Here is a 27,079-nt window from a genome sequence, read left to right on the forward strand (position 1 = left end):
AGCCAGAGAAGAGAGCAACAACCTACAGTGTGAGCTAAACCATATTAGATATCAGAAAATGCCTCCATTACAGAAGAATTCTGTAAATATTCCACCAATGAAACACTTCAGATGGAGAGTGCAACTTCTTGGAATCTGTAGTTAAACAGCTTCAAGTAACCCATTTCCAAATTGTTTCTTACCAAGTCAAACAGAATCCTATGAGCCCCAAAGGTTCTTTTTTTTTTAATCCTTGTATACAGTTTAATACGTTAAATACTTTACAGATGAAAGTCAGTGAAAGTCACTGTCATCTGCTATTGTGATCATTAATAGTAATATTCTTGTACCACATCTACAAAGACTTGCCAATAAAGCTAGGAAATTATAAAAACAAACAAACGAAAAAACCAAAGCAAAACAAAAACCTCAAAACCACAAACATGCTGACACTGACTGACGTAGTTACACTGGCAAAACCTCAATGTGTGGGTATGCCAACAGAGGAAAGCTAATGTTAGTTTTGCATCTGTCATTCAGTGAGGCGATGCAACTATGCTGGCAGGAGAGTATCTCTTCTTGGCATGCATTAGGGGGTTTTGACAGCATGGCCCCAGTAGATTGGCTAGTGGCAGAGGCTCTTTATTTCAGGCAAGCACTAAATTTTGCATTGGAAATCTGGGTGATCTGGCAAGATAGAGTATTTAATCTGGAATAGCCCAACAAAGCAGTAAAGGGAACCAACGTGGCCTCTTTTGTCTGGCCACCATTTTGCAGGCTGCAGACTACATTCCAGCACACCAATTCAAGTTCACTGAAAGGAAAGCTACTAGTAACTCATTGCATTTGTCTGAAAGGACACAACGTGTTGGTCCATTTATTTAGATGCATTGGAACCGTGACTAACAAATTTAGTGATTTTTTTTTTTTAATGACAGAAAATAATTATTTAGTAACTGGTAATTGTGCAGTCATGTTCCTTTTAGCATGCAACTGCTCTCTGTCACTTACTTATATAATTGCAGGTATTAATTACCTGTTTGAAAGTAGATAAAACAAAAGTGTCTTTTTAAAAAAAGAGGTGGGGGGGAGGGAGGAGGAAAACTGCCTTTTAATCCTTTCACTTAATTGAGTTGGTTTTCCTCCAGAGATGGAATGTCCTATTTAATCATTACAGCAGATGTGCAATGACAATCTGAATATATAGGAATGCAAACCAAAGAGATTTTCTGTTTAAAACATTGGCAGCATCTTAAAAATATGCAATCTGTTGAATTCTGGGTTGGCTTTTTGCACTGGAAAAACAATACTGAAGAGGATTACTTTATATTAATAATTAACATTTGTAAAATGCCTTGAGGATATAACCTCTTAATTTGTATAAGGTAGTCAACTAAAATATACCATGTAAAATACGCACTATTAATTGAGCTGACCTGAATCCCATGTACTTTACACGAGTTTCACCATATTTTATCATTTTGCTTTGAATACTAATTTGTTATTGATATCATTATTTAGGCTGTTTAAATATCCATAATGTGCAAATTAGAGCACATTAAAGCAAATTAAAATATACTCCCCGTCTCAGTCTTCTTTTTTTTTAGTTCAAAAAAGGCAGAACAAGGAAGGTCAAGATGTCAAGGAGATACCACAGAGAGAAATGAAAAAAAAAATCATTAGGTAGTTCAGAAACACTTCTCAATTATTACTACAGATAGTTCAGTAGCACTTCTATTTATACTACTATTATTCAAGTTCTGACTGAATAAAGACCTTTGTAGCCAGATAAAGACATGAGACCTTGCTTTGAGGAGCTTTGATTAGAGACCTGAGGTCCCTTCTGACCTGAATTAACTCTACTAGTAAATGAAGCAAAATCTTTTTTTTTTTTCTTGCTTTTTTTTTTTTTTCCTAAAAAACTGATCTGGATTTTTTTGTATGTTTGTGTGGATTTTCAGTATGAGAAAAATTCAGATGGTGATCCGGAACAAAAACTCCTTTTGACGCTGAGAATGCTTACAGAATGGATAAGCTATTTCCCTCTCAGCAGCAATGTGGAGACGCAGAAAAAAGTAGATCAAGAAATACTGCAGCTGTTTAAATGTTAGGGGGCAATTTTACATCGTCTATTCATAGGACAGGCCAATACATTGTCAAGTTTAGAGTTCAGTTCTGAAGAGTAGGAAAGTGAGATCTCTTAGTAGATATGCCTCACATTATGCTTGAATCTATGTCTATTCTATCCTTTTAGACATTATCTTTTCAGGCTGACAACAAATCTCTCCTTCTCTTGTGGCAGATAATAACAGTGATTATATAGGAAGTATCCCATACCTCTGAAGGGAAGCGCACTGACTTATCCTTTCTGTATAATGTTACCAAAGCAGAAGAAGGTGGATATATGTAGATCCTAGTATGTCAGATCCACCTTGTATGATGAACTTCATTTTGGACAGTGATGTAAATGTGGTCACCCATACTTCACCTGGGTGTTATCAGACAAGGCACACAGGAGTCAGGCCTGAATCAGTCACAAACACACGTTGGTGCTTTTTCTGTAGGGCAGTTTAGACACATCTACTGCCACATACCATCCACACACAAGTTCCTACTTTCTGGTATTGCCACAAGAAATGTTAACGTTAGGTTTTCTTTCAGGGTTAAAAATCTTTTCAGCTATGAATGACAGAGGAAAAGCAGAGCTCAGATGCTGACACCAGACAGATTCTAATGCTAAACCTGAATCTAGTAAAGGTACAGCATTACCTATGAATGACAATATAGCTGGTGAGGGTTCAGATAAAGACATAATTTTCAATATTAACATAGAAAAATTGTGGAAGGACTGCATTGTGTTATTATCCAAGAGAAACTAATTGAATCCCCACCAGAGAGGGTTGCAGCTGATTGCTGATTATTTGTTTCTTAAATGTTGGGTGGCAGAATAATTTAAAGAAGGAGGATTCATCCTGAACACAGAAAGAGCAACAGGAAGGTGGAAGGTAGAAGGAGAGTTTATATTTATGCATGTGTAGGACTGAGAGAGGAGATACATATGCCATTACTGTTTTATCTTGTTGCTCTTCTGAGATCCTCTTCTGAGATACCTCAGAGATACCCCTCTAAGATATTTTCATACTGCACATTTCACTGAGTCAGCAAAATGCTGCCTTGCCACGCGAATTCTCCAGGTAGTGAAGCTGAGATGAAAAAACAATTTAAAGGTTGTTCAAGCACCCACATAAAAATATTTTTGTTAGAGGTCTATGCCATAAATATCTGGTTACCTGCTGAAGAAACTGAGAACAGTCTGTAGGTCACAGAGAACTTTCAGAGACAAATGAGGAGTTTGGGAAATAGTTTGCTAAGCCCCATTCAAATCACTCTGTGGTTCTCATGCTGAATTTTGATATAAGTAAATACAATAGTAATCAAATTAATGTTTTTCTTTTGGATGTTGGGGACCACTACAATATGATACCTATCCAGACAAAGTGGACCCCTGACAAGTACCAAGTCAGACCACTGTCTGACCATATTTTTGAGACTGTATTTCCCCATTTCATCCCTCACCCAGAAAAAGTTTTCACACAAAGGAAATGCAGGCATGCACTTTAGATGAGAAATGTAGAACTCTGAACAGATATTGGTTCAGATGATGAAGTGTCAGGACTCCATGGCATTATATGACATTATATATAAAGTAGAGATCCGTGCAACGAAAATAAATGAGACAATTTGGGTCACAGTGCAAACAGCTGGATCGAACTCTGTGGTGGAATGGCAGGATTGGCCTTGAAAGGAAGTATTGTTAGTCTGAAATTATATAACTGAAAACATTTTTTGTCTCATGACAATCTGCTGTACCTGCTACGAGCTTTTATGGGGTCATAAAACAGTCCTGCAGGAACAGAATCACAGAATTGGCTGAGGTTGGAAGGGACCTCTGGAGGTCATCTGGTCCAATTCTATTCAAGCAGGGCCACCTACGTCTGGTTGTCCAGGAACATGTCCAGATGGTTTTTGAAGATCTCCAAGGAGAGAGACCTCTGGGCAATCTCTGTTTCCATGCATAACCCTTATTTGATAGTTGCAACTGCTTGTTAGTTGTTAAGATTGGTTGTATCTGATAAATTGAGCTATTGAATAACAGTATATCTTGGTATTGTAATGAAAATGTGTCAAAGGAGTGATAGGGAGGCAAAAGGGCAAGCTAAAGTTAAAAGACTTCACAAGGCTATGCTATTGATATAATTTGATGGAAGAAATGAAGATACCTTTGTTCTGATGTACCTTTTGTTCCCTTGGTATCTGTTCTTGGACAAACATGAAATAGTGGCAAGCTTTTATCAGGTCTACTGTCTAGGAAGAACATAGAGGAGGTAGTCCATAATAACAATACATTATAAAACAGGGCTTATAGAAACCAGATAGGCTTTTGCATAGCCTACAGGAGGTGATTGTTCTTCCTTTTCCCTTCTGAACCAGCATTCTTAGGTCATTTGGTATGATAGGTGCCCAGATGGGGGGAGGAAAGAGCTGAGACTTTGCATATATGTATCAATCTGAGCTCAAAGAAGCACTGCCAAAGTGAAATTCAGGGGATGTAAAGCCACATGACTAGAAACCAATAAAAGTAGTGTTTTTAGACCAAACAGATGAATCTGGACAGGTTCATAAAGCAATCATATGCTATTGTGGAGGGACACGTGATGTCCCAAAGCAAAGTTCTGCTTGCTAAACTGCTTAGACTCTCATAGTTTCTACTGAATCTTCATAGTTTCTACTGAATCACTGCCTTCTGCTGTTTGATGTATTCTTGATATTTCTTATGTATAATTAGATAATAAATTGTATGGAGAAGAGACAGTACCTGTGTTCTGTGATCCTGTACTTCTAGTGTGGACAATGTTGCCTAAGAATTTTTAATTTGCTGCTGTGCAATCTTTTGATTAAGATGACCATTTTCAATGTGTATCAGATTTTTTCATATGTAGTTGGTGGGTCATCAGCATTTCAGCAGTAGTGTAGTAGTAGTTTCATGTTTCACTCACATGAAAAATATGAGGGGAAATATGTTACAGACTCCTGTATTCTGGATACCTCTAACAATTCATAAGCTAACCACTCATAAATATATATATATATATTTTTCTCCTTCAGTTTCCGTTCTGTCCTTAAACTTTTCCAGGTCACTTTCTCCACCCCCAGAAATCACTGTCCTCTGCTTCTGTTTTGGTAATCCAGATTATGATTTTTGTCTTGGATTGTAAATCACTATAGGCTATTTCAAAAGTCTTACTTGAAAAGACTTTAAAAGTCCTATTTTGAACATTCTTTTGAAGTGGACTCAGAAAGGGATAGGGGTTAGAAACATAGCATCATAGAATCATGTAGGTTGGAAAAGACCTTCAGGATCATCAAGTCTAACCAAGAACCTGACCTACCAGTCCCATCACTAAACCATATCCCTTAGTGCCACATCCATGTGTCTCCTTAATCTCCAGGGACTGGGATTCCACCGCTTCCCTGGGCAGCCCGTTCCAATGCTTGACCAATGCTGCATGAAGAAATTCTTCCTAATATCTAATCTGAACCTCCCCTGGTGCAACTTGAGACTTTTGGTGTAACTTTCCTCATTTTCTATCACTTGTCTCCTAAGAAAGGAGACTGATACCCTCCTTACTGCAACCTCCTTTCAAGTAGTTGTAGAGAGCAATGAGGTCTCCCTCGGCCTTCTTTTCTCCAGAGTAAACAACCCCAGTTCCCTCAGTCATTCCTCATGTGTCTTCACCAGCCTCGTTGTTCTTCTCTGCATATGTTCAAGCAACTCAATATCTTTCTTGTAGTGAGGGGCCCAAAACTAAGCACAATATTTGAGATGTAGTTTTACCAGTGCCATGTACAAGGGGACCTTTACTTCCCTAGTTCTGTTGGCCACACTGTTTCTGATGCAGGCTAGGATGCCATTGGCCTTGGCCACCTGGGCACACTGGGTTAGATGCAGCACAGAATGTATAGTGCATAACACACCCTCTGCACTGCAGCTAGGAACTTCTTCTAACATCTAGTTCAAATTAGTGTGAGTTCCTTCCTGATTTAGAACTAGGTAAGGAATTCACAATGGCCTCCTGCAATGAATAAAATCTGACAGAAAAATGTTACTAAAGCTGTGTCATAATGAATTATGGAACAAAAATTTCAGAGTACCAGTGCAAGTAAATAGTCAGGTGGAACTTGTATACATTAGTAGTAAGAGGGGAAAATATTTTTATAATGCACATATTTCAAAGTCTGATTTTGGCTGCTTATACCAAGGCTGGTTTATTTTTTCTTCTAAAAAATGGGAGAGAAAATTAATGAAGAAATAATTTTATTAGCTTACATGTTTTGGTCAATTCACCACTGGGAGCAATTCACTGACGTCAAGGGAGGAACTATCTGTGGATTCATCCCGCTGTCATTAAACTTATTCTGACATAAGGGATGAATTTAACAAACATTTCTAGATAAGGCTAGTACTTGAGTACAGTCATTGTAAGATTTCTGTTAACTAATTGCAATTGAAATGCGTGCTAAGGGCTGAAGGGACTTGTTTGATTGTTTGTTTTTCTTTTTGTCATTCCATTTTAGCTGCTTCCTTGCTCATTACATTGTTCCCATTAGCATAATGTATTGGTTGTGTTTGCACAGCTTTTTCTGCCAAAGGCTGCCCTGCAGTTGTACAGCCATTGGGGTAACCAGCTGTTACTTATTTAAGTCTCCATCATTTTGTATGACAGAGTAACTTAATTATGCCCTGCTTGAAGATGCTAAATAAAATTATCTTCTGAACAAGTGTACTTCATTTAGTATTTGTCTCTATCAGGTACTTGAACTCTGACATATAAGCCATATGCATTAAATGAACAAATACATTCTAAAACTAAACCTACTGGCTGTTTATTAGAGCGTTAGAGGTTGTTTTAATAGTATTCCTGGAGCATAGCTATCTCTTTAGCTAAGGTATAATACATATTTGAAAGACTTCAGAAAACATTAAAATGTAGCTAATAAATCAGCAGCTAAGGTTAAACTTTTGCTATGTTTTTTCAAGTTTTAGGAAATTGTTCTTCAGTCAGTATTGGTCATTAAAAAAGGCAGGTTTGTAATACTCTGCAAATTTCAAATCTACTCTGCTACATATATTTTAACTCTAAAAGTGTTTCAGTCAAAAACAATGGTTTCTGTGTTGTGAGAAATCATTTCATTTTTAATTTAAACCTAGAATATGAGTTAAATCCGAGCTACATGTTTTTCTTTTTTCTTTTTCCTGGTAAAATCTCTGTGTAGTTCTCTATAAAACAGCTTTTTTTTCCTTTTGCATTTTCATCACTATACAGTTATGCATATGAAAGTGACAATTTCAGGGTTGCCAACTGGCTTCTAGAGTTTTGGGTGTTCCAAAATGTCAGCTCCCATATTTTCAAATGGATTATAGTTGAAGATGTGCCAATCTACATTAATTTATTTTGAATATTTGTCCACCTGCCACATTTGGTAGTTGATTTAGCCTTTGGGCAGATACAGTCTGCATTTAAAGTAGATACCTGAAGAATGAATTAAAAATTCTGTTTTATAAGAAATATACTTCCCTAAAAATTATAAAAGTGCAAATATAAAATGATTTCTAAATTGTGCTACATCCTGTATAGATGAGTTGATCTACAATAGTGCAAATCAGAATGCATTTGACCAAAGACAATTAGGATTTCTAATGTGTATGTAACTGATTTACAGACTGGACTACATCTTTGGTAGAAAATCTTTGGCAATCTTAAAATAAAATAATGTTTTTATTTATTTATTTATTTTTAATTATTAAATAAAATATACCAAGCTGTAGCCCCCACCAAAATGACTTCTTAAAAGGAAAAGGGCACAGACTTTGTAATAATGTTTCTGTGATGGCTCTTGCGATGTAGCTGGGCTTAAGTCCTGAGCCTGTGCTAGGTATTATAACGACTGTCCAGAAGTCAGGAGACTATTGCCTAACTTGTTTCAGATTACATCTCTGAATATTGTATAAGGTGAAGGTCTAACAAACCTGTTAGCCTCTGAGTAACAAACGCTGGGACTTGGGCTGAAAACATTGGGCTGAATCTGTAGTGCTTAGGAACCAAAGGAGCACTAAAAGGGTATTGATCACTGGAGAAAAGGGATTGATACTGGAAAGTTTAGTATAACAGTTTTAGCTATATTGTTAATGGAATTTTCCTGTTATAATTAAATGATTTGGACAGTAAATGCTAGTAATATTATAAATGGATTAACAATAATGTTTGCTGTAGTTTTGATTAGGTTGTTAAGATTTTAGTTAGACTAACAATGAATTCTTTGCTTAACATTTTACCTCTAAGAAAATCTTAAGTGTAACACAATAAAAATCTTACTTCTGCATTATGTTGAAGATTCAATAAACATATAGTAGAACAACTACTATTAAATAATCTCCTTCCTCAAGTTTTCTATGCAATGAAGATTTTTTTCTGATATAGTTATTCATTGTTGACATATATTTAAATGATATTTGTAGATATCTTAGCTTTGATTTACAAACCGTGAACACTTTCTCCAATTTACCTTTTGGAGTTCAGCACTCCTGAATGGCAGGACTGACATATATATTACAACAGATATAGTAGAGATTAGTCTTTGATCAGTGATTGACTATGGTGACTTTATTTATAATAAGGCTGATGAGATGAATGGATCACAGGGCCCTTGAAAAACCAAAATACTTCAGTAAATTGGGGTGATGCATAAGCTGTATGGTACTGTGATATCTTATCTAATTTATGAGAAGAAAATAGAATAAAATTACCTACTGATATTTTAAATGACTTTGAAGGTCTGCAAGACAGTGCATAACATTTTGTATGACACCTATGTACTGAGATTTGAAGGATTGACCGTAGTACAGAAGCAGAGTTTATTTTATTGGTGTTCTAGATAAAACACTGTAAAAAATTGCAGATTAAGTAAAGCTGAACTGTGACTCATTCCCAATAAGCATAATATTTAATAATTGCAATGCTTGTTTCATTCTAATCTTCTACATCTCTTTCTACAAAACAGCAAAATTTCTGATGCCAGTGTTCTGTGATGTTATCTGCAAAGCCACAGTCTAGGTCTACAGGGGTTATGTGTTGTCAGAAACCTTTTGCAAATGTAGGGATTACAGAAGAACTAAAACATTTGAAACATGAAACAGGGAATGAAAGGAAAGGGGAAAGGAAAGGAAAGGAAAGGGGAAAGGAAAGGAAAGGAAAGGAAAGGAAAGGAAAGGAAAGGAAAGGAAAGGAAAGGAAAGGAAAGGAAAGGAAAGGAAAGGAAAGGAAAGGAAAGGAAAGGAAAGGAAAGGAAAGGAAAGGAAAGGAAAGGAAAGGAAAGGAAAGGAAAAGAAAGGAAAGGAAAGGAAAGGAAAGGAAGGGAAAGGAAGGGAAAGGAAGGGAAAGGAAGGGAAAGGAAGGGAAAGGAAGGGAAAGGAAAGGAAAGGAAAGGAAAGGAAAGGAAAGGAAAGGAAAGGAAAGGAAAGGAAAGGAAAGGAAAGGAAAGGAAAGGAAAGGAAAGGAAAGGAAAGGAAAGGAAAGGAAAGGAAAGGAAAGGAAAGGAAAGGAAAGGAAAGGAAAGGAAAGGAAAGGAAAGGAAAGGAAAGGAAAGGAAAAGAAAGGAACAAACTCTAGGAATTAAAGCAGGCAAAAATCTCATTTTTGGGAATTTTATGGTAAAGATGACATGCTAATAGTAATGACAACTGTCATTAATATCCTCCCTGTTGAGAAGGTGGTGTTGCTGTGGACATTGTCTTCTGTTTTGCCCTCTTAGGTTCTATCTAAATTGGTTATGATACATTGCCAAGACACGCACACGCACACACACACACACACATATAACAGTGCAGACAGTAAAGTCCTAGCACTCAGGTCTATACCTTAGTATGGTTTTATTTACTGCTGTAGACATAGTGGTATTGTATTTATATTTGTTTCCTAGACCTAGAGATCACCTATTCCTCTTTTTATTTGATACAGTCAAATGATAACCTGATACCCTCTGTACCACAAAGGAATCATGTCTTCTTAGAAAATTAGATGAAGAAATATACAGAGTTGGACAACCATTATTGGCCCAATGAGAAGTTGTTCCCAAATTGCAGAACAGATTATCCAAGCTTGGTGAAGTGAATATCATCAACTTCCCAGTATCTGAATTCCAGGCATTTTCTGTGTTTAGGATAGAGCTACCACTATGGTAAAATCAGATATTGAAAAGTCACTGGAAATTGTTTGGAAGAACTAAGGTTAATTTTAGGCATGTGGTGAAAAAGCACTTTGGAGGGGAACATATGCAATGCAAGATTTGCAACATGCAGATGTTGAACATATCGTTTCCAATGAGTGGTTGACAGATCCTTTGTACCTTTAAATAATAAATAAAATGCCAAAAACAACAACAACAACAAAAAAAACTAGTAAAGTCATTTCCATCTTCACATAAAATATTTTATGGGTAGAAAGAGAATCCTTATAGATATTGCTGGAAAGGTCAAAATTGGACTTAAATTGGAAAAACTGAACAGTGATACCATTACCATAATTCAGTTTTTGAAATGCAGGTATATTTATGTTCCACTGAGGCCACAAGCTTTCATAGCTCCTCTAACATCTTATGAAAGTTCATATTTTTAAAGATGACAAACATTCACTTTGAAATCAGTCATTAGATCTTTTCTTTCTCTTAAAATTTCTGAAAACAACTGAAATGTACAAATAAAAATAAAGAGGATTTGTTTTCTCAGTTTTTTTTTTCTGCAAGGTACAGAATCACAGTCTATGTTTACTGCTTGAGATAATACCCTAATGAATGTGTTACTTTTATGCTTGTGAAAAGGCTTTGATTTTCTTTTACAGCCTCATTTTAATTGATATTTTGGTAAGGAATATTTTAAAAAAAGTTAAAAAAATATATATGTTAAGTAGTTTTCCATGTTTTCTAACTAAGCAAATGTTTGAATAAGACTCACTGCATGAAGTTTGTCCTATACCTGGAAAATAATCTTGTTATGTCAATGTGAGCAAAACAATGATGACTGACTTGTACCTACAATGTTTTTCCTCAAGAAAATAAGAATTTTCTTCCCACAGGTCCAGACGGGAAAGTATGTCGGGCAGTGAAAAGAATAAAAATATGTAGGTGTAAGCTTATGGGGATGCAGGTTCTGCAGAGAAGTATGAATCCTTTTGTTAGTTATTGGCTGCTTGCCAACATTGTTACCTCCCTGTCGGAGTGTTTCCAGGCTTCTAATGTATCTGCCTGCAGTGAGCCTTTTCCATGTTGATTCTTGGTGTGGAATTAATTCCATAGTGTTTCTTTCTGGTTTGTGAACACAACTGTGAAACCGTAAGTGTCGTCATCCAATCAACTCTTTAGTAAGCAGCAACACATGCAAAAGCAATTTTAGTGTTATGGCATGCTCACTTTAATAGAGAGACTTTTTTTTTTTTTCCTAAGCACTCTAAATTCTGCAGTGAAGGAAAACTGGCTACCAATTCTTGTGTTTTGCCGAGACTGCAAATACCTTTGCTCTCTCCACTACAAACTGACAGACGTTTTTGCTGTCTTTCCCAATTTGTGGCATGCATTCAGATAGATGGCATATATTGTTATTGTTATTGTATCATTTATCTTCTGGCTATGAATGATCTAGTGGATGATTTCAACAGCTGGGAGTTGAGGCAAGAGTGGTGGGAGAGACTGATAGCTAAAATCCCTTACGGGAAATAATGCTTGCTACAGTTCTGGCCTTGAAAAATGAAACGGGCTGAAGTAGATGAGAAGATTCATAGACGAGACATGAAGTATTTGATAACAATGATAAGGGAAAAATGAAATCATAATTCCATCTTCTTCTCTGTTACTGTCAGTGTAGGACACATTCAAGAACGCCTATCTGGATATATCTGTCTCAGCAGCGTTGTTCAATACTGAGGCTGTTTCTTTAACCTGTTCTTCTAAAGGGAAAATTGCATAGTTAGCCAGTGAGAGACATTAGACCAGCTGCATCTTTTAAACACCCACTTCTTTTTGGAGTGCAAGAAGCTGATTTGGATCTACATTAGGCACACAGCTTGCGGTATACCAAGCCTCCCTCTGTAGCTGAGCACTCACTCAGTACTGTAGTTGTTCATCTGTTGTGTTATAACTACTAGCAGTCAGAGAACTTCCACCAAAGTGGAAAACTTAGATTCAGTTCACTCAAGAAATCACAGTAACCATATCTCCCACATCTCTAAGGTATACTGTTAAAATCAGATTAGAGAACGGGTCTGGCGAAAGGTACCCTCTATTTGACCTACTAAAACTGAGTAGAAAGGAAAAATATGTAGTTTAAGAAAAACGGGAAGTCTAAAGGAAGCTAGAATGTAATTTTATGTGTGAAAATAGGGGAGGACTCAAACCAAGGAAGCAAACTGGACAAAAAATGTGACATTACCGCTATTTTTGATCTCTAATTAAAGTGGTTGAGCTCATTTCATGCTATGTGCATGACATTGCCTTTGCAAGCACCAAGTGGATGGGACCCTACTGGGAACCTAGGTGATATTTCAATTCTAAGTAGTTAGGCCTAGCTGAGAGGTAGTCACTCAGCTACCTGAATTGGGACACTTTGGTGCACACACCAGATTTGATGCATAAACATTTTTCAGGTTACCAAGGAGGCAATTCAGTTTCAAGTACTTCTAAATAAAGGAAGTAATTTTGAAATGTGTATATTTTTTTATATTCTTTTTGACTACCCCAGTGTTTCCTATGTTATGTTTTAAGTTTCAATAGACAGAAGGAGATAGTCCTAGAAGACAAGTTAGAAGGTAGAAAATCCCTAGATATCCACACAACTATTATCTATTTTAGCTGCCTGAGGCCATCAAAGGCTGTGTCACCAAGTGAGTAAGATCCTTCTGATGGGGAAAATGTGAAGGTCATTTATGAGATAGGAGTGGGGACAGAGGGTCTGGATCATTTATATGAGATGCTTTGTCAGTTATGAGGGGGGAAAACAGTACATAAGCCCTGGATCAGTTCAGTTCAGGTAGGGTGGTGGATGGAAACAGAAAGGTATTTAGGCCTCAAGTTTTTCCCCTAGTGTAAGGGGAAGCAAGATTTTTTTTTTTTTTTTTTGTGTGTGTGTGTGTGCTGCAGTGATTTTACTTTTCTGTCTTACGTGTTCTGACTGTCAGGAACAAGGAGAACAGATATAGCAGCCTTAGTTATATCTGTGAAAAGCTTTATTGGACAAAAAGATTGTAGTTCAGAAGGGGTTTTAGTTTGAGGAGTGCTGAAATTCATTTCTATGTAACCATGAATCTGAATTGTTGTGAGAAAGGGACCTTTATTCTCCTGTAACTTGGAGTTAACTACCACTGTGAGACTTCTGAAAAAAAAAATCAGAATTCATTTTTTTTCTACTTTTGTTGCTGCTTGATTTTCAGAGAAGCCAATTCTGTAAAACTCATAGGCAGTTATGCTCCCAGGATAATGAAAAATATCCATAATGCACAAAAATAACACAGGGTTGTCTTCTTGTCAGGGATAAAACGAGTCAGACAAAAGTCAAACCAAGTGTGGGGCATAGTATTTGCTAGATTTGGGCTGCAGGAAGGGGGATTGCAAAGACAGGAAGGACTAGATACAGGGCATGTTCCTGTCCTGTATGCAGACTATCGTCCTGAAACTGACCATTTAAAAAGAAGTAGAAAGAGTAATTGGGCCCAGACTGTTTAGTAATTAGAGTGATTGACAACTAGTCTCCAGTTGAGTATGCAATTTCACTGGAGTAAAAAGTCAGGTTAATATACATACCACACACAATGTGTAAGTACATGTTCAAAGTCTTCCTTTCAAGGTCTAGAAAGTTTATTGAAGTCATTCTTTCTCATAAGTTTCATTAAATAGTATGTAGTAAGAGCAATCCATGCAAAACGGGGTCCATGAAGCCTAAAATCTCTAAAGATTATATTCACTATTTGAAATTTTTCTGTCAGAAAATTCCCTACTCGCTCTAGAGTTAATTCTTCAATATGACTAGCAGATGGTTCAAAAATACTGTCACCATTACAAATAAACCTCATTGTATATGAACTGTAATCTGCAACATGAAAGAACCTGTGATTTAGATATTTTTCAAATAGGCCTTTGTGCTGGTCATTTCAACCGAATCCACAGAAACTAAGTTAAACATAACGATATAGCTCATGTAAAATACCTGCACTAAGTGTATTGAAATCCATGGGCTCTCATTATTGTGGTGAATGCGTGGTCAGATTTAGAATTGATTGACCTATAAGGTTTATTTGTATGGAAACCTTCAGGAAGAGATTGTTCCTCTTTGGTATTTGTAAGAGCTTGGCATTGTGGGCCTTCTCAAAAAAGCCTTCTCAAAAAGGCCCATACCATGATGCAAATATTTCTTGCTAATATAGCTAGTGCTATTATGTGAATGTATGCTTTTTACCCTATAACATCCAGAGGATCTTTATCCTTTTTTATCCTCTGATACTTATACTGAACCATAAGAGAAAAAAAAAGAACTTATGGGTCAGGTATTAAGTCTTTAGACTTAAAAAAATATTTCAATGTCAGGCACTGTTAGGGGATCCCCGGGTGATGCTCAGCTAGTCACTTAATAGCCATGGGTTTGATTTTCAAAACTAGTAAGGCTTCAGAAAAACACTTTTTATGCTTAATGGAATTTTCATATGCATTACAGTTTGTTAAAGGCCTTACTTGCATTGATTTCAGATTTGCAAATTCTGTTAGGAAATATGTGCATCTTTAGGAACCAAAATATTTTTACTTTTGGAGACCACTTAATGCAACACTTAACTCTAAAATCCAATGCTGTACCAGTTCAATTAGAGAACAACTTATTTGGTTCAGAGGGAAAAAGATATATCATTGGTGCTGTCTGCATGTGAATGTGCATCTACACAGAGGTCCTTCCATGGAAGTCTGAAAAAAACTGCCTATGAATGTAACCGTGTGAAGTTTTCATTAGAAGTAGTCATGCAAAATGACGGTCAGGATCTGCTTTCAGGCACACAACTGTCAATTTGGAAATTGAAGGGAACACAGCTATTTCACTAATGTGAGAAATGACTCCATAGTATATATTTCCTGATGTATTATCTCGGTGTATTATTGAAAAGAAGGGAGATATTCTTCCTATAACGTTCCTCAACATGAGGAAATCATGATTGTCTTTTCAGTCTCATGCTGTCCCTGGAACCAGGTTCATCTTTTTATAAATTTTGAAGCATTTTTCATCTTTTCTTAAAGAGTAGATGGGTCCTTGCCTCATTTTGTGGGAATCGTGAGCAGTTTTCTGTATAATCGTTCTGATGCTTTGCAAAGTGGTTCACAGTGAGAGTCCACCCTTTGGAAATACATTTGTCACATTTCTCAGCTAATGGTGCTTTAAGTAAGAACACAGTTTGTTTGTGATCTCTGGGGAGAAAGTAATGTGAAAACTTTGTAAATGAAAATACATTCAAAAATGTTCAGCTTAATGGTGACTGCACACCAGTTTTTAATATCTGTACTTTTCTCCTAAAGGCAATGTTATTTCCAGCTCAAAGTGATAGTATTGGCTAGTGCTTAAAATCGTGCTTGACAACAAAGTCAGTGTCTGCCAAGACAATGAGCAAGTTTTACTTCAGAATCATTTTTTCAGTATAACAACATTATTACTGAGAGATTTCCTATTTACTTTAGCAAAACAAGCAGAATAATAAATAAAATTGTCTCATAAAATGTCTAATAAAATATATTCCTTTAGGAAAAATAAGTGTTGGATAAAACTAAATTAATATTTCTGGTGTAGTATATGAATACTTAGCCAAATAATAAAAAATAAATAAATAAATAAAAACAACTTCTCTCTGCTGTTCTTATGGAATGATCATTTTAATTTTCTTTTATGGGGCTATGGAAGACCAGAATTGCTTTATTTTGTAGGTGACAATGGACAATAGATCAGAAATGTCAGTAGTTTTTGTCTGCTTCAGGGATTGAAGTCCATTATTTTTTTTTTTCCTGATTCCTCAATTTTCTGATTTCCTAATTAGGACAAATGGCTTTTTTTTTTTTTTTTTTTTTTTATGTGTAAACAGAGCAGCGCTGTGGCTGGAATTCAACGGTAAGGTGGAAATGTTGAAAAACAAAACAAAAACAAAAACTTCAATAATATTAAAGCTTCACTAGGGAGAAACTATATTTCCAGGCTTGAAAGTCAAACAATATGTCAAAAATTTCATTAGCTTCTGCATTATACTTGTTGCATGGTTGAACCATGTTGTACACACTACTGAACTGCACGTGGTATATTGTTGTAGAGACTTCTGTCCATTAAAATAATTGATACAAGACTAACCCTATTGTCACCCCTCTTGGCCTGAACTATTCACGTAGCAATTGCTAAAGAATCTTGTCTGTTTTTATGAGAATTAAGTTTAATAAATATTATGTTTTTTCTAGTGAGTACTTTTAAGGTTAAAACAATCAATCAATCAAACAAACAAACAAAAACAGCCACTGAATCATAGAATCATAGAATGGTTTGGTTTGGAAGGAACCTAAAGATCATCAAGTTCCAACCCCACCCCTCCACCATGGGCAGGGACATCTCCCACTAGACCAGGTTGCTCAAAGCCCCATCCAGCCTGGCCTTGAATATTTCCAGGGATGGGGCATCCACAGCTTCTCCAGGCAACCTGTGCCTGTGCCTCACCACCTTCTGAGTATAGAATTTCTTCTGTTGTCCAATCTAAATCTACTTTCTTTTAGTTTGAAGCCATTATTCCTTGTCCTATCACTACAATCCCTGGTAAAGACCCTCTCTCCAGCTTTCTTGTAGGCCCCCCTTAGGTACTAGAACACTGCTATAGAGTCTCCCTGGAGCCTTCTCTTCTCCAGGCTGAACAATCCCAACTCCCTCAGCCTATCTTCGTAGGACTGGTGCTCCAGCCCCTTGATCATCTTTGCAGCCCTTCTCTGGAAGGGCTTTAATAGGTCCATGTCCTTCTTATATTGGGGCCCCAGAGCTGAATGCAGTACTCTTTGTGAGGTCTCCCGAGAGCAGAACACAGGGGAAGAATCACCTCCCTTGACCTGCTGGCTGTGCTTCTTTTGATGCAGTCCAGGATATAGTTGGCTTTCTGGGCTTCAGGCTCACATTGCTGACTCACGTTGAGCTTCTCATCAACCACCATCCGCAGGTCCTTCTCCACGAGACTGCTCTCAATGCACTCATCATCCAGACGGTATTTGTGCTTGGGATTGCTGCGATCCAGGTGCAGGACCTTGCACTTGGCCATGTTGAACTTCATGAGGTTTGCACAGGCCCAGCTCTCAAGCCATACTTGACACTAATTGAAGGCAATCAAAGTCAAGTGTCTTTCTGATGTATGTATAAAAAAAAGAAGAATGTTATTGTTTCTGTTTTTTGGCTAGTATTTTAAAGATAATTACTTAATTTGCCTTCATATGTTAAACCAATATAACAATGATTTTTATGTTGTTTCTTTCCTTCCTCAGATGTACATCCAGACAACGACACTTACTGTCTCCATGAGCTTAAGTGCTTCTGTGTCTCTGGGCATGCTCTACATGCCCAAGGTTTATATTATCATTTTTCATCCAGAGCAGAATGTTCAAAAACGGAAGAGGAGCTTCAAGGCTGTAGTGACAGCTGCCACAATGCAAAGCAAACTGACCCAAAAAGGAAATGACAGACCAAATGGAGAGGTCAAAACTGAACTATGCGAAAGTCTTGAAACCAACAGTAAGTCATCCGTAGACTTTCCCATGGTCAAGAGTGGCAGCACTTCCTAATAGATGTACGTTTACAAGAATGCACTTTCTTTTAATAATTAACTTTATTCTTTTCATTGCTTGTTATGCATGAATCCAGAGATGTGTCAGAATTAATGTACTGCTGAATGCAGGAATGCCTAGAGTTGCTTCATACAAATTGATTTTCATAGATAGTAAGAGGCTAGGTAAAAAAAAGAAATTAAAAAAAAAAAAACAAGCAAATTTTGGAAAGCCACATCTTTTTTAAAAAATAATAATCTGTTTTAGATAAAGCTAATTTGCTGTGTTGTCCATTGATGTGACAGTTATCACAGTATGTCAGCAGTATGTCCTGGCAATACATAAGGTGTATTAATAGTCATCATTATATATTCAAAACTCAAAAGCTCATTGAAAAAATATAGGAAAGTTAACATTGTTTTTATTTTGCAGTTAGATATAGGAGTGAAAATAATCCTTTTTACCTTTCCACCCTAAGTCAATATTTATTGTTAACTTGTTCATTTATCACAACTCATGATCACTAACACTTCGCAGAATAACACTTCCCATCAAAGCATTTCATAGAATCACAGGATGGTTTGTGTTGGAAAGGACCCTTAAAGATCATCTAATTCCACCCCACTGCCACGGACAGGGACATCTTCCACTAGACCAGGTTGCTCAAAGCCCCATCCAACCTGGCCTTGAACACTTCCAGGGATGGGACATCCACAGCTTCTCCGAGCAGCCTGTGCCTTTGTCTCACCACCCTAATAGTAAAGAATTTCTTCCTGCTGTCTAAACTAAATCTACCTTCATTTAATTTAAAGCCATTATTCCTTGTCCTATCACTACACTCCTTCCAGCTTTCTTGTAGGCCCCCCTTAAGTACTAGAAGACTGCTATAAGGTCTTCCTGGAGCCTTCTTTTCTCCAGGCTGAACAATCCCAACTCCCTCAGCCTGTCTTCATAGGAGAGGTGCTCCAGCCCCTTTACAATTTTTGTGGCCCTCCTCTGGACTCATTCTAATACTTCATCCGTTGTGATATTACTCATCTTGGTACAAAAATATGGTAATTCCTATACAGCTTAATCATTACATGTTCTGATTTGCCATGGGTTATTAGTGGGAAGAAGTTCTTTGCTGTGTCACGAAAGCTCTTGAATTTGCCACATCTCTAAATTACACATCTCTGTTCAGAACAGAACAGAGGTTATAGCTTCAGTTGCGCTACATGACATGGCTAATAGACTGGACTTAATAATAAATACTTACAAGCAAATATTAATAGAACCAATAACATTACCCCCCAGAGCTTAATAGTAGTGGAGAATCATTTATCCATTGAGGAGCTAAAGGACACTTGGGGTGGACAGAAGCTGCTACAGTTAAAGACTAATTTTTCAGTCATTTTACTTTTTCACTGCTTTCTGATGATGTGGACAGGAGATTGAATAGTACTATTTTTTTTTTTTAGACAAGAAAGTGCCAAGTTTGAAGAAAAATGTCATTTCATAAAAATGCAGACCCCCACTGTATTCAACCAGAGCTTGCCGGGTTGAAGACTATATGAGAAATATTCCATAGGTTTACCATTCTGTAGTTGCTGATGCATGGAGGATACTGAGTGCAAACTAATTGTCTTGCTGAACTCACGGGCCTTCAAAATGTTTATGTCCACCAGACTGAGATATGTTTTTTATACAGCTTCATATTATCATATTTAACAAAAGTCAAAAGGAGAAAGGCAATGAATCTCCTTGTGAGTCATGAAACATCATGGAAATGTGAAGAACTCAATAATTTGTCAAATCTTTAGAAGTCTCCCAAAGAAAATTCAGAAGGGAAAAAGAGGTGTATTTTGCTGAGTTTGCAAAATGATCAACTTCTGAGGAAAGGTCAAAGGAGGAATTCCACACTAGGGTGAGAAATAGAGTAGGAAATATAGTCTTGGGTGTCTGATGCTTATCTACTGTGTCTAATTAAGAAATGCTGTGCCTGGTATTCTTTAAACTATGACTATGCATAATTCATAGAAACAGCTGCTGTTGGAAGCAGGTCTGTTTCTCCAGTAGTGTGAGGTACACAGGGTAATGCGTATTTACTGGGCTCCGAACGTGATTTTAACAGTAGCACATCAATATAATTTTGAGAGTTCACTAGGAGTATATTCTGACTAGGCTTTGATCCAGGCATCATAATGCTCCAAAGAAAAAAATTCAGACCCAAGTCATTTGCATTGTCCCTGTATAATTGAGCTTTTGGCCTCAAGATGGGTTTCTCTCTTCTCAATGTGTTCTGTACCATTTGGATTTGATCTGCTTCCCTCTTTTCTGCCAAAATAGTTATTATCAAAACTTTTGGAAGTTCCTGTGAATTCTCAGTGCACAACTCAAAATAACTCCTTTTCACTAGTTCAACAGTAACAACTTCTTAACATTGCAAAATGTCTTCTTGTATTGTCTCCATTTGAGGAAGATCTTTTCACTGATAGCATATGAAGCTGATCATGAAAAAGCAAGATATTCTAAGCATTCCAGAAGTGGGTAGTGATTCCTTCCCTTTCCTAAGCACACATGCTGGTAGAGATAATGATGCTCATAACTAGGTGAGAAATAAGATGAGACAGTCAGTTAACTCCTTTGGCTTCCCATCCAGAGACAGCTCTGCTTTCTCTCGTTCATCCTCTTTCACGTAAACAACCTCCATTCCATGTTGTCCCCCACATGAATATAGTCACCTTTTTTGTAGAAATACATTCATATTTAGTGCAAAACAAGTTGTATTGGGGATACAGAATGAAGAAAAAAATATCCAAATGCAATTACAGAAGACATAACAATGACAAGTACTTTAAATTCATATAGGTCAGCTCCCAGTAATCATTCTAAAATGCTTTAGATCCTCTTTTATTCTTTTTCTCTTTGTCTCATGCCAACAACAGTGTAGTAACTGGAGCTGGAAAAGAGTGTTCATTCCCAGAAATATTTTGAGCCAAGTTTGTTACTTTTTCTGGCCATCTGAGCTTGCCAAAATGTGGTTCATGTTATTACTATGAAATGCTAACAGTCTTAAAGAGCAGGACACCAGCTGCTGAAGCTTTCAGATTCCCACAAAGGAACTGTAGGTTTATTACAGTGAACTGTAAAGACACTTGCAATATTTAACAAGTGAAAAAAGTGTTTGGAGATATTAAATTTAACAGATTTTGAACTAGTAGCTACAATAGCTTCCTCTGTTATCATTTTTTTAGTAGCGACAGTACTCAGAACTCAGTAGGATAATTTTTGTTTCTTGATCAATCCCAAATTAGTTTTGTCAAAAATGTTCAAGTTTCAGACATACAATCAAGTTATGGCAAATTAACAAGTTAGTCTAAATCAACTGAGGTGAGGTAACAACTTTTTTTGTGTGTGTGTGTTTTGTGAGCTTCTTGCAAATGTCCTTAAATAATTCAGCTTACTGAGTTGTGATAAATCCGATTATATTGTATCACTGTAGGCTAAGAACATACACATGAAAAGTTATCATGAATTCAGCTGATATGGGATAATATGTTAAACTAGCTTAACCTGATCATTTATCTAAGCCTATTTTCAGAGTGAGGGAAAAAACAAGCCCTCCTCCTGCCATCCTTTTTTTCACAAATGTGCAGAGTTTGCAGATGTCCATTTTTTTGTTATTTCTTAGCTGGGAATAAAATCCGTTTATGCTCTCAGGAACTTGGTGCCATTTCAGCAGTCCTATATTATTCTCAGAAGGAACTTAAAGAGCCAAAGGAAAAAAACAATCTTCTCAGAAATCCAGCTGTGGGAGCATGGGAGAGTTCAGATGGGAGCAGTACAACCCATCTGAAAGATCTGAAAGATGTAAATGAGGCTATATTTGTTTCAAGTGTCCCAATACACACAAATAAAGCTATTTCATCTTGGTGCTGGACTACTGCGATTGATCAGCAGACTTATGTGAAAGAATTGCTTAGTGTTCCAAAAGTGGTCCATTCAAGAAATAGCTCTTCCAGACACAAAGTTCTTCTGGACACGGTTCCAGACAGAAAGTACTCCAGTACACTGGAGCTACCTGTGCAAGTGGGAGTAAGAAATATTCAATTTTGCAGCTTCCTTTCAATTAGTCATTCCTGTATATAAATTCTTAGGAAAAAAAAAAAAGTAGTGACAGATGAATTACAATGGTCTGGTTCTGTTTTGTCTTACAAAATGAATGCAATATTAGAATCAAATTTATCTGAAACACAAAGAAAATATAAAGCAAGTAGTAAGCATAATTATTACATTGCAAAATAGTATTTTGCAGCAATTTTAGTGAAAAGAGGTGCAGGAGAGGGAAACTGTCATTTCTTGGTTTCTACACTCTGTTCTTCCCAAATCATCAGGTTGTCAGGATGGATTTAGAAGACAGAATGAAGAACCTATCTAAAAAAAAATAAATAAAAAAGAAGAAGAAAAAGGAAAGGAAGGAAAGAAGATATGGGAATAGAATTAAGATCTTTGAATCTATAGATCAGGCAATTTTTACTTTCATTCTGCCAGCTGCAGTCTTCACTGTCATAAGCAGAACATGTCTTTAGCAGATGGAACATAAAACATACTTGGGAAGCCAAATTGCTCTCTATGCAGTGTGACAAAGACCTTATTACAGAGACAAAAAAAAAAAAAGACTAAGTCCCCAGTAGTCTTGTTTGCCTTGTACCCAACTGGTTTGCAATCAGGGAGCCCCCTGTGAGACCTGATATCATCACTTCCCTCTTCCCAACACTATATTCCCGCCACTATATTAGTTACAGACTTGGGTCACATTTTTTATGACAAAGGATTAGAAGCTGACACAAACTTCCATGTCAAATTCACAGTTGATAACTTTTTAAAATTGTAAAGATGTTTAACTTTCTCAATTTATTGCTTCATTTTGAATGAGGGATTTCGGCTTTAACCAAAGGTGAATCTGGTCAGATGACAATCAACATTAGGGTACCGTGATAGCATGCCAGTTTTAAAACACAGCTTAGGCTCTTGTAAGCATTTCTGCTGGCTCATGTATACAGAGATGTTCTGTGCCTGAACAGAGACTTTCCAGAGAACACGTGCCATCAGCATTAGTTACCCTGTGTCAGTTGCTTGGAGAGATGTTTCTCACATTAGGCTTTTTTCCTTTCAAGGAACATATAGCCCCCTTCGAGATGGACAGCACACCCAGCTGCAAAGTTGTCTTCAACCAGTAGAAGAGAGGGAAAAAATATATATCTTAAATAAATAATAATTTAAAAAAATTCAATGTAGAATCAGCTAAAATAATACCAGACAAGTAGTACATTGAAAGTACTTGTTACAGGTATGCTAAAATCAATAGCAAAATATAGATAGCTACTAAAAACACTGGTGGTACATACAGAAGAAATAATCAAGATATTCTAGAAAAAGTTTCTATTGTCTTTGCCAGGAAATTCCTTTTCCACTTCTCATTGTTTTTCTTCTCTTTTGACCTTTGCTTCTCCAAGTCATAAACAAAAGTTACCACCAAGAACACAGAACTTGAGATCCAAATTACCCACTGCTTATGTTTGACTGAACTTTCTTACATTATTCCACGAGCAATTGGAAATATAGTGGAATACTCTCTGAGTTCAAATACTAAATGTGTTTCTTTACCTCTTGCTTCTCAAAAAACTGAACTTTGTTTTTTGTTGTTGTTGTGTGTTTGTTTGTTTACAGCCTCCTCTACCAAGACAACTTATGTCAGTTACAGCAATCAGGCAAACTAAGCAGGGATGAAATTCACTGGAAGAACTCCAGGATGGGATCTGGCAAAGAAAGACTTTACCATCACCAGAATGCAGTCTTGGAATTATCAGTAGTCTACATTCAAATCAATAGTCAGTCTCCTAAAAGACAAGGATTAAACAAGAGGCAAAAGGCAAAAAGTGACAGGGGAAGGAAAAGTCCAGTTTTATAACATAGAGACAGTGTCAAACCTCTGAACTGTTCACTCACAAAAGGGAGTAAATCACAAAAGGAAAACAAATGTTAGCTTATGAAAAAAAAATGCTGTTGAATAAATCATGTCTGATGTTATATTTGTAAGTACTTTTTGTGATTGTGACAATTTCCTTTCCTGTCCTACATTGTTCAACTCGTGAAAGAAGATGAGTTTGTTTCTTGTGATGGCTGACTGATTTAAGTCCTGGGTTATGCTAAAATAAATGCAATGGTCAACGCATGCTAATTTTTATACAAAGTAATTTATTTCTAATAATAAAGGAATGTTTTGCAAATGTTGAGACTTGTTTTGTTGCAGTTTTAAGGAAAAAAAAGTCCTTACACTGTTGTCTATTGTTTGTTTAGAATGTGCAGTAAAGGTGGGTGTACAAATAAAATAATAATCATGGCATCAGAAGAATGAAGTGTAAACTCTAAGCGTGTGTGTGTGTATGTATGTGTGCACGTGTGTGTGTATGTACATGCATGCCTGCATGTGTGTATGTGTGTATACCCTGCAGTGTGTGAATTTATTTGTTAAATTTTTGTGACTATATTTTCTAGTGGAAGGATTTTTTTCCCCCTTCTCACCCTCAAAGTGAGGGTATGAAGTTTTATATGTTTGTAAAGTGAAGGAGTCCTGATGGTTATTATTTTCTATGATTGTATTACATTTTTGAACCTTAACTAATAATTCTGATCCTTTTCATTTCTGGAACTTACAGTTTGTAAGACTGTATGAAAGCTAGACTGGATTAAGCTGAAAGTCTATTCAGCCTAGTATCCTGTCTCTGACAGGGGAATGTAGCAGATGCTTATCTCAATAAAGGTGACTTTGAAATAACAGGAGAGAAATCAATGGAAAATTTGGAAAGCAGTAACCCAGTGGATATATGTGCTGTTGCCTTACTAACACTTAAAAATCAAAGAAACAGATGTCTATCAAAAATTTTCACATCTTCTAACTTACTGTGTCGAAAGATTCTGTGTGCATTAGACTCGATTACCCAAAGAGAGAGAGAAAGTCATATAGATGTCTATCATGTTACTAAGGCCTTCCAAAGAAGTTTAAAAGAGACAGCTACGGACTTTCAACTATTACTGTACCTGTGATGTTCTTTAAGATTTTTTCACTCCACACAGTACTTATCATTCATCAAGCCAATGGGTCTTCATAATCAGTTGGCTCTTTCTCCTGAGTTAGCCTGGATGGCTTCTTATGCTTATTTCCGTCATAGGAACTGTGGTTTTGAAATATATCTTAAAATAGCTGTCCAGAAACTGAATTACATAGTTTAATTAATGAACATTGAACTGAAACTGATATTCTTTCTGTTAAAGTGTCAACATTTAAATGTCAGTGCAGCCAGCAAACTACATCTCAATTAATTTCCCTTTTCAAAATACTTCGACAAAGCATAGTTACTTTTTCCCAGCATTCAAATTAAATTATTGACTGGTGAATGCCTTGGCATAATGTGGTATAGTATGGTATAGTGTGCTTGGTATGTGTGGTATAGTGCATGAAAAATTCTTTTTCCTTGCCTTTCCACAAGGACATCAGTCTCAAACCTGTGAACTAACATATGCTTGGTTTTAAGCATATGAGTAAAAAAACTAATGTACTGAAGATTATTTATGTGTTCTAAATTAAACAAAACTAAAAACAAACAAACAAACAAAAACAAAAAACATCAAAACCCTATTTGTTCTGTTTGGTTAGCTAATATTGAACCAAATTGAAATGTTTTGTGTAAATGAATTGACTAGATCAATGCTTTAACCACACAGATTCCCATGTCTAGCAGGAGTTTCCTAAAATGGAGAAAGAATATATATATTATTTATTTAATATATATATATATAATATATATAATATATATATAATATATATCAAATTTAATAAATATATATATTATCTGAAAGCTAGTGTTATGGCACAGTTCCTTTTAAAAGAAACCTTTGAAAAGTTTAATTTTTAATCCACAACAAGTTTCAAATATTTTGTCTGTAACATCTATACATTAATAATATATTCATAACAGTACGCATCTGAGTAAAAATATTCACAAGAAATGCATTTAAAACACATTTCATATTAGTACGAACACATTAAGAATAAACATAAACACATTTTATATAAACATAAAAAGTAATACGTTATATGAATATCTTCCAGTTTCAGAGACATCCAAAGAAAATGTTCTGAAGATTTACCAAGACCAATACACACGCTTTTTGACTGAACAGTAGAGTAAAAGTGGACTGTTATGAACATTATTTTGTGCATTTTCTGTCTTTCTGCTTGAACATAGAGTATATGAAACCTTATCAGTCTCATTAGTATTAATGTAACTTATCAGAGAAATGGGCCCACATTTGTCACATAATGAGCTAGGCATATGCAAAATATAATGGAACAAAGTGACCTCAGAGAAAAAAGAATGGCTAGAAAGAAAGAAACAGAGAATTGTATAATACAGTTGAAGGAAAAAAATCCTATAATTTTGTGACATGGATATAAAAAAGGATGAACTTTGGAAAAATTGCTCCCACTGTTCTTTACTTTTTATATTATGAGGTCCATTTTTATGAGAAGATTGGGGGACTTCAGTCAGCAATGGGAAGAGAAATCCCTACAGTCTTTTGTCATTGTGCCTTTGAATACTCATGCAGCTGCTTCATTTTTCTTCTCTCTATGAAATAGCCATCACTTATTCTTTTTCTACAGAGAGCTCACTGCTTTTTAACAAACTCCTTTTCCTGGTCTACCCCTTTATTTATTTTATCACATTGGAACTCATGAAGCTACAGTTAAATTATTTATTATTAAATTATTTATTATTAGCTACATTATAAATATTTCCATTATGAATGGCATTAACACACACACAGATTTTACAGTTTAAAATCTGTCATGCATTGTCTCAGTGTATATGCAAAAATTGTAAGCATATATGTAGAGACAGATATGTTTCTCTTTTCAAGTTTTAAGTAAGTTAAAATGTAAAACTTGCAAGCAAAATGAAATCCTGAGGCAGATGTAATCAGAAGGTGGTAGAAATTTGAAAACTGAGATCTGACCAATGATCATAATACAGTACATTCTAGTTACAGACAATACAATTCAAAAATTTTAATGTATGTAGTATAGGAAAGAACCATGCAAAATATAATTTTTCAATATACATTTTTACATACCTTTTCA

General features: G+C 36.1%; 1 protein-coding gene across 10 annotated transcripts in view; it reads left to right on the forward strand.

The window, feature by feature from the left end:
* GRM8 (glutamate metabotropic receptor 8) overlaps positions 1-24,328 on the forward strand; it is a 348,011-nt gene extending 323,683 nt beyond the window's left edge. For 5 of the 10 annotated variants that reach the window (XM_035559308.2, XM_035559309.2, XM_050715775.1 and 2 more), the window contains exons 8-9: positions 17,617-17,863; positions 23,608-24,328. In XM_035559308.2, coding sequence (XP_035415201.1) covers positions 17,617-17,863; positions 23,608-23,657 — 297 coding nt within the window. In that variant the 3' untranslated portion in view covers positions 23,658-24,328. Of the gene's footprint in view, positions 1-17,616; positions 17,919-23,607 lie in introns of all 10 variants that reach the window. The other 5 variants (XM_035559303.2, XM_035559305.2, XM_035559306.2 and 2 more) reach the window with 4 other exon arrangements.
* Positions 24,329-27,079: the final 2,751 nt, after the last annotated feature.

The sequence above is a fragment of the Cygnus atratus genome, chromosome 1 (genome assembly GCF_013377495.2).
Source record: "Cygnus atratus isolate AKBS03 ecotype Queensland, Australia chromosome 1, CAtr_DNAZoo_HiC_assembly, whole genome shotgun sequence".
In the NCBI taxonomy this organism is placed as follows: Eukaryota; Metazoa; Chordata; class Aves; order Anseriformes; family Anatidae; genus Cygnus; species Cygnus atratus.